The sequence below is a fragment of the Nylanderia fulva genome, unplaced genomic scaffold, assembly GCF_048542155.1.
Source record: "Nylanderia fulva isolate GAGA-0341 unplaced genomic scaffold, ASM4854215v1 Scaffold145, whole genome shotgun sequence".
NCBI classification, from domain to species: domain Eukaryota; kingdom Metazoa; phylum Arthropoda; class Insecta; order Hymenoptera; family Formicidae; genus Nylanderia; species Nylanderia fulva.
In genome coordinates, this window is record NW_028189677.1 from 92,210 (window position 1) to 106,142 (window position 13,933).

The 13,933-nt window shown below is 26.4% G+C and overlaps 2 protein-coding genes across 2 annotated transcripts; both read right to left on the reverse strand.

The window, feature by feature from the left end:
* Positions 1 to 6,231: 6,231 nt before the first annotated feature.
* LOC114935406 (serine protease inhibitor 88Ea-like) lies at positions 6,232 to 9,670 on the reverse strand. Its single transcript, XM_029308258.2, has 4 exons — positions 9,640 to 9,670; positions 8,588 to 8,865; positions 7,766 to 8,126; positions 6,232 to 7,185 (listed from the first exon to the last, which is right to left on the reverse strand). The coding sequence occupies exons 1-4, from the start codon at positions 9,668 to 9,670 to the stop codon at positions 6,509 to 6,511; spliced, it is 1,347 nt and encodes a 448-aa protein (XP_029164091.2). The 3' UTR covers positions 6,232 to 6,508.
* Positions 9,671 to 10,840: 1,170 nt separating this feature from the next.
* Positions 10,841 to 11,859, reverse strand: LOC114935418 (serine protease inhibitor 88Ea-like). The gene is made up of 2 exons (XM_029308271.2): positions 11,601 to 11,859; positions 10,841 to 11,482 (listed from the first exon to the last, which is right to left on the reverse strand). The coding sequence occupies exon 2, from the start codon at positions 11,478 to 11,480 to the stop codon at positions 11,079 to 11,081; it is 402 nt and encodes a 133-aa protein (XP_029164104.2). The 5' UTR covers positions 11,481 to 11,482; positions 11,601 to 11,859; the 3' UTR covers positions 10,841 to 11,078.
* Positions 11,860 to 13,933: the final 2,074 nt, after the last annotated feature.

Genomic DNA, 13,933 nt, shown 5'->3' on the forward strand with positions numbered 1-13,933 from the left:
GAAAATGCAGAGAATATAACGCTTGAAATTTTTCGATACTTATATTGCATGTCTATGAACAGAAATTTTTAACATCTAAATAATTTGATTCTTAATTTGAAGTACGATAAAATAAAGTATACGTACATATAATGATAATCGAAAAAAGAAAGTTTCGCGGGGTAAATATATTTCTACATATCTTATGTTTAGTAACATGTTTACAGCAAAATTTTACAAAATATGTAACAAACTTCTTGAAAAGTATGTTGATTATATTTCCATAAATTAAAATATACACAAAATTCGAAATTGGTCAATCATTATTGATATCTAGGAATATAACATTTAATCAAATATAAATTAGATCATCTGCGAAGTGAAAATTGTATCCAAATAATGAATTTATTATACGTATATTGTGAAATTGCGAAACAAGTTGCTAAAATATATTATTAATACCGACAAATTTCGAAATTTATAATGTGCGCAATTCTGCTTGTATCAAAAGATCGCGAAATTTACTATATAATAAAAATTATAGCATCAAAATATAAATAAATTACTCAATAATAACTTTTTAGAAACAACTATAATACCACAAAAGAAATGTATTAGCACTTTAAATATTAATTATTTGTTTGTGAAAACGCAAATCAAAATTGTTTTATATTATAAAAGATTTTTATTCTTACTAAAGAAAGTTTTGTTACGTTCGTGCTCCATTTTAAGCTATACTGTAGCGAAATCGTAGCGAACTTGCTTTGTCTTCTGTCTCGATATCAGGTAGCCGCAGATTATATATATATGTATTTATATTATGTCGCGCACGCGTAAATTGTCTTTGAATGTATTTATGAAATCTAATCGTTTTTGACTATCCAAAATCATTACATGTACATACAAATACAAATAACACCCTTAGTGCAAATAGGTACACATAATGTATATTTTATATTAAGAGTTGGTCGATTGATTTATTACCATTACGTAATATTGAATTTCCACAGAAAATTATATTTTAGCTACTAAAGGTCTCTATCATGAAATTTGAAATAAATCATTCAATGATTAATATTTATGACAAAAAATTTATACATATTTGTATATATGTAAATATCTACATAAATATGTATTCATATTTCATATACATGTGTATGCATATATTTGATTGTGTTAATTTATATACAAATTTTTAACGTAAATTGATCATAGAATATATCGAGCAGATATAGTGTATACCTCAAATTGGCAAAACCTTGACTGAAATAAAATATAATATTGCTAAAATAGTTACATCTTCCACAACTACAAATCTGTTACCAATAGCGTACATCCAATTTGTGTACCTCTGAATTAGAGAGGAACGTAACTATCTTAAAGAACGCAAAAGGTATCGTTTGAGTATTTATTTTACAAATAATGCAAAAGGGTTCATTGTAAAATTTTGAGCATTTATTAATTATTTAATAAAACTAGAAAATTTTTCTTCTTTAATAAATGTTCCTTAAAAGACGCTCTATAAAAATCATATTGCAGCTTAACCATCGGAGTTGCAAATTTGCGAGCATTCTCATATCTCTAAATCTCATTTGAAATCAAACAACCACAATTTCTTATATTATTTATGATACTATTATGCCAATGGACTAATAAAATAAGGAAGAATTATAAAAATGACAATTTGTGTAGCTTAAAACTAATACAATTTACAAATTTTCTTTACATATCTATGATAACAATAATTATTTATATAAATCTCTTTACTAATATTAAAAGTTTATCGACGATGTAATGTAATACATAATAAAATTTATTAAATAATACAATTAAGAATAAATCTTTCAGTTTTTAATTTCAGACAAAATTTAATTGCTCGTCAAGTTGTAACACCAACGGCGATAAGATTCTTCAAAGGCGGTTTTTTGACCAAAAAAATTTTCTACTTGCAAAAATTTAATAACAAATGCCTCAAAATTTCGAAATAAATTGCTGTAAAGTGTTTTCAAACAAATTCTCAATAGTCATTCAGATATCTAAAAACTCTTAACTTACGCCCCTTTTAATAATCATAGTAATAAGAACTTTTAAACTTCTCGACAATTAGGTTAAAAGTCGCGAGCGACTCGGATGATATGTCTTATAAAGTTTTGTTAAACCGATCTGTGAAAGATTCACTACAAACGTCAATAAACTTGTCAACTTCATTAAATACGCCGATATAAAGAATATCTGCATTCCATTTGTCGTATATTAGCCAGACGAACGAATAATTCAGATACATGTAGCTTATAATATCGTTCGAACTGAGTTCTTGTTCACTGATCAGAGTTACCGCAGTAGCAGTGACGTTATCCTCCATGACCTTGACACGAGCACGGTGCACGGCATTGCCGAAGTGCACGAATTGATTGTTTTCCGCGAAGGTGTTGTCCAAAAGAATCGCGTCGGACGTCAATAACTGTTCGACGTCTAGTTCTCGCAACAGAACTTGCATATCTAAATTTTTTTTAGTTTTTATTTAATAAAGATATTTTTAAATGCATTTTACACGTTAGATTTATTTTTTTATATAATTTCCATCATTTCATGCAAAAATATAAAAAGAATTATTTACCTCTAATTGTTCATCTTGAGAGGTTGATGCTGCGTTGACAACTTGTGAGCCATATTTATCAAAAGTAATAGTACCGATTAAGTCATCTTTCAAGACTTCCGTTAAATAAAAAAATATCTCTTAAACGCTGTTCAATAACACCACGGGATGTAAGATAAACCAAAAATGCTTCATATAAATTATATGAACTGAATAAGGCATACTTGCTTTTTGGTTTGATTTTCATGTATTTACGCAGACATTTGATCGAGAACTTAAAAAGAGCCTCCGACAATACTTTATCTGATGAACAGAAAAATATCCAATATAATTTTATGTAGTTCAAGCAAAATTGACAAAAAAGATATTTATTAAAATAGAAAATTATAATAAATTATAATAAATTAATTAAAAATAATTATAGCAATATGTTTCAACAATATAATTAAAATCGAAGAGATATTAATACACAACATACGTAGAATAATAACCGATAGAAATAAAGAAAAAAGTTCACTAATATTTGTTACCTATAAAAATAATTATTATCTATGTTTATCAACACGTCTAAAAATAAACTTAATTTAATATATAACTTTGTGAATTTTAAGAACAGTATTTTGCTTATATTTTCAAGAAATAGATCATTTAAATTCGGTGGATTATTATTGATGATATTTAATATTAATATTCAAGACCTAACAATGAAGTATATTCTGCAATAATTCTATATATAAAAAATTCTGAAATTTATTCAAATATATGTACTTTCAGTAAAATATCTTAAAAATTGTATTATATAACGAAAATATATCCTCTAAAATATAGTTAATATCATGGGTTTTGAAAGAACGTTTGCAACTTTACTTTATTCTAATAAATTACGAAACTCGCATTATGCAATATTCATAAAATTACATCAAATATGAAATTACATCAAAAAAGAGTGTAATAATATATTACAAAGAAAATATTAGCGTCGTATATCCTAATTAGTTTGTGAAATCGAAATCAAAATTATTTGAGATTGTAAAAGATATTATTCCGACTCACAAACTTTTTCTCTTTGCTCCTCCATTTTTAGCTATAGTTTCAAACTTGATTTGTCTGTCTCGATATTATAGAGCTGTTTTTATTGTATTTATTGTTATGTTGCGCATGCGCATATTATCGCCGAAAATGATGTGTGCGCGAGAAATTAAATCGAATTAAACTTTTGAACATTTTCATCAAACTTTTTTTTACAAATCGGAGGCTACATATTATATAAATCTATAAATTTTGATTTATTTTTATCATATAATTCAGAAATACGTCAAAAATGTAATCTAAATATATTTTATAATATTTATTGTATGACTACATTAAAAATTTATTTAACATTTAGGTTTAGCAAAAAAAAATTATGATTTGCATATTTTATCTAATTCTTATGTTTATTTGAGTCTACTTTGTGCAATATAAAGTGAGAAAGTAACACTTTAAAGTAACACTTTAAAATTAAATTGATTGAAATATATTTAAAACGCGAAACATTTAGCTAAAACATAATATAAGCATATATAATGCTTACATCAAAATATAAATTTATTTGACAACATATATAAAATAATAACATATAATAATATTTTAGATCATTATTTATTCCATAAATTGATCACATAATTACAAAATTTTATATAAGGATCTCTGAATTTACCAATTAGTATTGCCTGTTTCTTATGTTTAAATACAAACTGTTTTTACACCAGCAAAAACAAGAACAAACATATAAGCCCACGTAAAGTACACAAAAGACTTGTCTAAAAATTTTGCTTGTCTAAAATTTTACAAGACTTGGATTTTTTGCTTATATAATTAACTGAGAAATAATTATTTTTCTGAATTGTCTTTTTAAAATTGTTGAAAAACTCGTAATTTTTGTTTCTGATAATCCAATATTTAATTACATATTAATAATTTTATAATATAATAATATTTTTTAAAATTTAAATATATTATTGCAACAACTCGCATTTAATGAATTTTTATTTTATTTAATGAAATAAAAATTGCAAAATAAAAGATTTGCAAAAAAATTGTATATAATAGCTGATAAAAAAAACTTACAATAGAAGCAAAATTAATATATTATTAGAATAACTTTAATGTAATATGAAGTAAAAAAATGATCTGTAACATTTAATTCAAATGTATATGTCTAAATATAATTTTATTTTATTCTAATATCACTTAAATCTCAGCGTATTAATATTTCTATAAAATTTTTATTGATGATTTAACATACATTCGATACATTATCATGCAAAGATGAAGAATGTCAAATAATATTTCGACAAAGAATCAAGTCTCTATTATATATATTAATAGCGCGTTACAGAGTCAGTCTTCCTAAATATCTAAAATCGTTATAAATACAGAATCAGTTTTATAAATATCTAAAGTCGTTATAAATATCTAAAAAAATAGATAGCACCTATATATACGTGTATAGTGTATGTTAACTAACAATAAAAAAAAAGTCAAAAATTTATTGAATCTGAATAATGTTGTAAAAAAAAAGGATATGGATACAATTTAATATAACAGTTGCAATATATTATCGATGATATATAGTATAATTCTAACATTTACAGCAACGTTATATAATGAAATTAAAATAATAAGTTGAGAGTATCACATATTTAAAAATAAAGAAAATACTATTAACATTTTCTCATATTTTATGATAGAACATTTAATATTTTTGCAATTTTGTGATGCAATTTAAGATATATTCTATAATGTATATTTAATATTAAATTTCGACAGAGAATTATCTTTTGGCTACCAAAGGTCTCTATCATAAGATTTGAAATACATAAGTCATTCAATGATTAACATTTATGACAAAAAATTTATACATATTTGTATATATGTAAATATCTACATAAATATGTATTCATATTTCATATACATGTGTATGCATATATTTGATTGTGTTAATTTATATACAAATTTTTAACGTAAATTGATCATAGAATATATCGAGCAGATATAGTGCAAATTGTCTCAAATTGATAAAAATTTGACTGAAAAGATATAAAATATTGCTAAAATAGTAACATCTTCCACAACTACAGTTCTGTTACCAAAAACATACTACAGCGTATTATAGCGTACATCCGATTTGTGTACCACTGAATTAAAGAGGAACACAGCTATCTTAGACAGCTAAAAAAGTATCGTTTTCGAATTTATTTTACAAATACTGCAAAGCGGATCATTGTAAAACTTTTAACCATTTATTAATTATTTCAAAATATCGAAAAAATTTTTTTCTTCAATAAATGTTAATTAAAGAGCGCCTTATATAAATTATCTTGCAGCCTAACCATTGAAGTTGCAAATTTGCGAGCATTCTCATATCTCTAAACTCCGTTTAAAATTGAAAAACCAAAATTTCTTTTATTATTTATAATATTATTTTGCCGACGAACTAATAAAATAAGAAACAATTAAGAAATTGACAATATGATGCAGCTTAAAACAAAACAATACAGATTGGAAATTTTGTTTACATATTTATAAAGAAAAAATATTTATATAAACTTCTTTACTAATATTAAAGCTTCATCGACAATGTAATATAAGAAATAATAATAAAATTTTTAATTCTTAATTTCAAACAAAATTTGGAGATACAAGATTGCTCGTCGATTTCCAACAGCCACCGGGGATAAAATTCCTCAAAGGCGGTATCAAAGTCCATATTTTTGGCCAAAAAAATTTTCCACTCGTAAAAATTTAATAACAAATGCCTAAAAGTTTCGAAATGATTTGCCGTAAAGTCTTTTCAAACAAATTCTCAATAATTAAGCCAATATCTAAAAACTTCTAACTGGCGCCCCTTTTAGTAATCATAGTAATGAAGACTTTTAAACTTCCCGACGATTAGGTTGAACGTCGCGAGCTACTCGAAGGATATGTCTCATACAATTGTTTGTGAAACCATTCTGAGAAATTGATTTCATTCAATAAAGTGCCGGTATTCTTGTCAACTTTATTAAATACGCCGATATAAAGAATATCTGCATTCATTTTGTCGTAAATTAGCCAGACGAACGGATAATTCAGATACATGTTGCTTATAATATCGTTCGAACTGGGTTCTTGTCCACTGATCAAGGTTACCGCAGTCGCAGTGACGTTATCCTCCGTGACCTTGACACGAGCACGGTGCACGGCATTGCCGAAGTGCACGAATTGATTGTCTTCCGCGAAGGTGTTGTCCAAAGGGATCGCGTCGGGCGTCAATAACTGTTCGACGCCAAGTTCTCGCAACAGAACTTGCATATCTAAATTTTTTTCAATTTCAAAGATCAGCTGAGTAGAAACAAATGGTAATTTATCTTTTTCTTCGTTTTTACAAGACAGCAATTTCCGAAGTACATGCATTCCTTCGATGGTTGACAATCTTTCAATCAAACTGGAAAGGCTAGTGCTGCTCGTATCAGTTTCAACCTTTTCGTTTAATGTAATTGATGAAAAAGGTGTCAACATAAACAGCGACGTGAAATCTTTCTTGATGATTAACTCTTTTACGTCTACCTGTAATTCATCACTGGAAACTGAAAAAAAAACATCCATGTATCATTTTACATTTCCAAGAATTAGAAATTATTTGCGTAAACATATAATAAAACTTTATTATGAAGAAATGAAAATAAAATAAGTGACAATGAAACGCGATAAATTAATTAATTTATTATTAATAGTCTCAAACACCTATGAACAATTTTTATGCGAATACTTAAAATCAATACGTAATCTTTAATTGCGCCTTTTCATTGGTATATAAATATATTATACTATAATATGTCTTATTTGAAATATTACACTGCAAAAAATTTGTCATAATAACTGCCGATCACCCAACATTATATATGTATATTTCTCGATATATTTAAAAAATTTATATAATCATAACAAAAACCCTTTCTAATATTTATGGAAACAGCTCTGACAGTGGAAAGATGGCGATTCCTTTTTAACATTAATTATTGCTTTGCCATCATTTTATTAATGAAATAAATTAAGCAGTGTTCTTTACGTAATAAATTAAATAAACGAATTATTATTGGATTAAAATTAATTTAAAAAATTTAATTAAAAGTTGTGTAAAATTATATGAAAAATATATATGCTCACATGTTTTAAATTTCAGAAAGCTCGACATCGGTATAATCGATATTAATTGGTCGACACTCCAACTTCTTATCGGTTTAAGGATTAATTGATTTCGACCGTGGAAATTATGTACATTCATCAATATAATATCCAAATCTTCTGTTTTTACTTTTAATTTCAACGGTTTAAGAATGTTATCCTTTGTCAAAATTTCTAGAACTTTAGTGATCTTCCTATTTATATCCTGAATATCATTGCTCTTTTTAGATAAGAATCCAAGATTGTACAATTTTTTTATTATTTCAATGTCATCACGAAGTATTGTGTTTATAAAAGTACATTTATTCTGAATCGCGTAATGTGGCACACAAGAGGCAGTATCCTAGAACATTATTAAAAAAAAATCTTTAAAAAACCTCTATGCATTTTTAACTAAAGAATTTATATCACTTCTTTAAAATGTTTGTTTCGCACGTTCATTTACATAAGAGCTAAATCTTCATATATTTTAAAATCGCATCACGTTACTTCGTTGAAATTAGTCTACATGAAAACGAGTCATAATTAAAATTTCGATAAGAAAAAACTTTGGATTAAAAAATTGTTTATTCAAACAATGCTCAATGATATATGTATTTTATCATAGATTCGAAATCTTATTTTATTTATACGATTTTCTATTATAGCTTTTACTGCTTAATCTATTTTTTAGTTGCAAAGTTTATATTTAATAAATATTTTTACATGTCATTTTATACAATGCTAAAATAAAATTTAACATTTTTTATATTATTATATCCATTATATAATATTATTATTGAAAAGTGCGTCAAAACTATTTACCTCATATTCTGCGGGCCGGTTTGTAGGGTATTTATGATGTCTTGCGGCGTATTTATTAAATTTAATGTTTTTTATCATCTCATACTTTGGGACATTAGGCAAATAAAGAATGTTCTTTAAACGCTGTTCAATATCACCACTGGAAATAAGGTAAACCGAGAAAAGTTCCTGATATATGCTGTATGGACTAAAAACAAAATCTTCTTTTGGCTTGATCGTCGCATATTTATGCAGACTTGTCAGGGCAAACTTGAAAATCGCATCCGATATAACAGAATCTGACAAAAAGATATAAAAAAAAATCAAGAGAAATTAACGAAAGAGTTATATTAGAAATAAAAATTCTAAATAATTTACAATTGTTAAAATTAATAAATAAGTTATAGCATTTTACAAAATTTTTAATTAAATAAATGAAAATGCAGAGAATATAACGCTTGAAATTTTTCGATACTTATATTGCATGTTTATAAACAGAAATTTTTAACATCTAAATAATTTGATTCTTAATTTAAAGTACAATAAAATAAAGTATACGTACATATAATAATAATCGAAAAAAGAAAGTTTCGCGAGGTAAATATATTTCTACATATCTTATGTTTAGTAACATGTTTACAGCAAAATTTTACAAAATATGTAACAAACTTCTTGAAAAGTATGTTGATTATATTTCCATAAATTAAAATATACACAAAATTCGAAATTGGTCAATCATTATTGATATCTAGGAATATAACATTTAATCAAATATAAAATAGATCATCTGCGAAGTGAAAATTGTATCCAAATAATAAACTTATTATACGTATATTGTGAAATTGCGAAACAATTTGCTAAAATATATTATTAATACTTGTATCAAAAAATCACGAAATTTGCTATATAATAAAAATTATTGCATCAAAATATAAATAAATTACTCAATAATAACTTTTTAAAAACAACTATAATATTACGAAAGAAGTGTATTAGAACTTTAAATATTAATTATTTGTTTGTGAAAACGCAAATCAAAATTGTTTTATATTATAAAAGATTTTTATTCTTACAAAAGAAAGTTTTCTTAAGTTCGTGCTCCATTTTAAGCTATACTGTAGCGAAATCGTGGCGAACTTGCTTTGTCTTCTGTCTCGATATCAGGTAGCCGCAGATTATATATATATGTATTTATATTATGTCGCGCACGCGTAAATTGTCTTTGAATGTATTTATGAAATCTAATCGTTTTTGACTATCCAAAATCATTACATGTACATACGAATACAAATAACACCCTTAGTGCAAATAGGTACACATAATGTATATTTTATATTAAGAGTTAATCGATTGATTTATTACCATTACTTAATATTGAATTTCCACAGAAAATTATATTTTGGCTACTAAAGGTCTCTATCATGAAATTTGAAATAAGTCATTCAATGATTAACATTTATGACAAAAAATTTATACATATTTGTATACATGCATATATGCATATATCTACATAAATATGTATTCATATTTTATATACATGTAAATGCATATATTTGATTGTGTTAATTTATATACAAATTTTTAACATTAATTGATCATAGAATATATCGGGCAGATATAATGCAAGTTGTCTCAAATTGATAAAAATTTGACTGAAAAGATATAAAATATTGCTAAAATAGTAACATCTTCCACAACTACAGTTCTGTTACCAAAAGCATACTACAGCGTATTATAGCGTACATCCGATTTGTGTACCACTGAATTAAAGAGGAACACAGCTATCTTACAGAGCTAAAAAAGTATCGTTTTTGAATTTATTTTACAAATACTGCATAGCGGATCATTGTAAAACTTTTAACCATTTATTAATTATTTAAAAATATCGAAAAAAGTTTCTTCTTCAATAAATGTTAATTAAAGGGCGCTTTATATAAATTATCTTGCAACTTAATCATCGAAGTTGCAAATTTGCGAGCATTCTCATATCTCTAAACTCCGTTTAAATTGAAAAACCAAAATTTCTTTATTATTTATAATATTATTTTGCCGACGAACTAATAAAATAAGAAACAATTAAGAAATTGACAATATGATGCAGCTTAAAACAAAACAATACAGATTGGAAATTTTGTTTACATATTTATAAAGAAAAAATATTTATTTAAACTTCTTTACTAATATTAAAGTTTCATCGACAATGTAATATAATAAATAATAATAAAATTTTTAATTCTTAATTTCAGACAAAATTTGGAGATACAAGATTGCTCGTCGATTTCCAACACCCACCGGGGATAAAATTCCTCAAAGGCGGTATCAAAGTCCATATTTTTGGCCAAAAAAATTTTCCACTCGTAAAAATTTAATAACAAATGCCTAAAAGTTTCGAAATGATTTGCCGTAAAGTCTTTTCAAACAAATTCTCAATAATTAAGCCAATATCTAAAAACTTCTAACTGGCGCCCCTTTTAGTAATCATTGTAATGAAGACTTTTAAACTTCCCGACGATTAGGTTGAACGTCGCGAGCTACTCGAAGGATATGTCTCATACAATTGTTTGTGAAACCATTCTGAGAAATTGATTTCATTCAATAAAGTGCCGGTATTCTTGTCAACTTTATTAAATACGCCGATATAAAGAATATCTGCTTTCATTTTGTCGTAAATTAGCCAGACGAACGGATAATTCAGATACATGTAGCTTATAATATCGTTCGAACTGGGTTCTTGTCCACTGATCAAGGTTACCGCAGTAGCAGTGACGTTATCCTCTGTGACCTTGACACGAGCACGGTGCACGGCATTGCCGAAGTGCACGAATTGATTGTCTTCCGCGAAGGTGTTGTCCAAAAAGATCGCGTCGGGCGTCAATAACTGTTCGACGCCAAGTTCTCGCAACAGAACTTGCATATCTAAATTTTTTTTAGTTTTTATTTAATAAAGATATTTTTAAATGCATTTTACACGTTAGATTTATTTTTTTATATAATTTCCATCATTTAATGCAAAAATATAAAAAGAATTATTTACCTCTAATTGTTCATCTTGAGAGGTTGATGCTGCGTTGACAACTTGTGAGCCATATTTATCAAAAGTAATAGTACCGATTAAATCATCTTTCAAGACTTCCGTTAAATAAAGAATATCTCTTAAACGCTGTTCAATAACACGACGGGATGTAAGATAAACCAAAAATAATGCTTCATATAAATTATATGAACTGAATAAGGCATACTTGCTTTTTGGTTTGATTTTCATGTATTTACGCAGACATTTGATCGAGAACTTAAAAAGAGCCTCCGACAATACTTTATCTGATGAACAGAAAAATATCCAATATAATTTTATGTAGTTCAAGCAAAATTGACAAAAAAGATATTTATTAAAATAGAAAATTATAATAAATTATAATAAATTAATTAAAAATAATTATAGCAATATGTTTCAACAATATAATTAAAATCGAAGAGATATTAATACACAACATACAGGGTTTGTCCGGAAAGTAATGCGTCGCATTTTTTTAAAAAAGAATTTATTGATCGCATAGGTAAAACAACTTAAAATTGTTCGAAGTATGACCCTTCTGCGTCAATACATTTTTGCCAACGCGATTTCCATGCGTCATAAGATTTCTGGAACTCCTTGACTGGGATGCTGTTCAGGGAGGCCGTCGAAGTAGCTTGTACGTTGTCAACCGACTCGAGCTGTTGTCCTTTGAGCTCCCTTTTCAGCCGAGGAAATAAAAAAAAGTCCGCCGGGGCCAAGTCGGGACTGTAGGGCGGCTGCGGCACCGTTGCCACACCGATCCGGGTCAGGTAGGCCGTAATAACAAAGGCGGTGTGAGCCGGCGCGTTGTCGTGATGGAGTTTCCATGAAGCGCGGATCTCCTTTCGGACGCGGGCGATCCTGTGATTCAGTCTTAATAATTCCGACATTAAGCGAACATTCATTCGACGGTACGTAGAATAATAACCGATAAAAATAAAGAAAAAAGTTCACTAATATTTGTTACCTATAAAAATAATTATTACCTATGTTTATCAACACGTCTAAAAATAAACTTAATTTAATATATAACTTTGTGAATTTTAAGAACAGTATTTTGCTTATATTTTCAAGAAATAGATCATTTAAATTCGGTGGATTATTATTGATGATATTTAATATTAATATTCAATACCTAACAATGAAGTATATTCTGCAATAATTCTATATATATAAAATTCTGAAATTTATTCAAATATATGTACTTTCAGTAAAATACCTTAAAAATTGTGTTATATAACGAAAATATATTTTCTAAAATATAGTTAATATCATGGGTTTTGAAAGAACGTTTGCAACTTTACTTTATTCTAATAAATTACGAAACTCGCATTATGCAATATTCATAAAATTACATCAAATATGAAATTACATCAAAAAAGAGTGTAATAATATATTACAAAGAAAATATTAGCGTCGTATATCTTAATTAGTTTGTGAAATCGAAATCAAAATTATTTGAGATTGTAAAAGATATTATTCCGACTCACAAACTTTTTCTCTTTGCTCCTCCATTTTTAGCTATAGTTTCAAACTTGATTTGTCTGTCTCGATATTATAGAGCTGTTTTTACTGTATTTATTGTTATGTTGCGCATGCGCATATTATCGCCGAAAATGAAATGTGCGCGAGAAATTAAATCAAATTAAACTTTTGTTATGTCTAAATACAAACTGTTTTCACACCAGCAAAAACAAGAACAAACATATAAGCCCACGTAAAGTACACAAAAGACTTGTCTAAAAATTTTGCTTGTCTAAAATTTTACAAGACTTGGATTTTTTGCTTATATAATTAACTGAGAAATAATTATTTTTCTGAATTGTCTTTTTAAAATCGTTGAAAGACTCGTAATTTTTGTTTCTGATAATCCAATATTTAATTACAATCAATAATTTCATTATATAATAATATTTTTTAATATTTAAATATTTTATTGTGCAACAACTCGCATTTAATAAATTTTTATTTTATTTAATAAAATAAATATTGCAAAATAAAAGATTCGTAAAAAAATTGTATATAGTAGCTGATAAAAAAATTCACAATATTGGCAAAATTAATATATTATTAGAATAACTTTAATGTAATATAAAGTAAAAAAATGATCTGTAACATTTAATTCAAATGTATATGTCTAAATATAATTTTTATTTTTTCTAATATCACTTAAATCTCAGCGTATTAATATTTCTATAACATTTTCTTTGACGATTTAACATACATTCGATACATTATTATGCGAAGATGAAGTATGTCAAATAATATTTCGACAAAGAATCAAGTTCCTATTATATATATTAATAGCGAGTTAC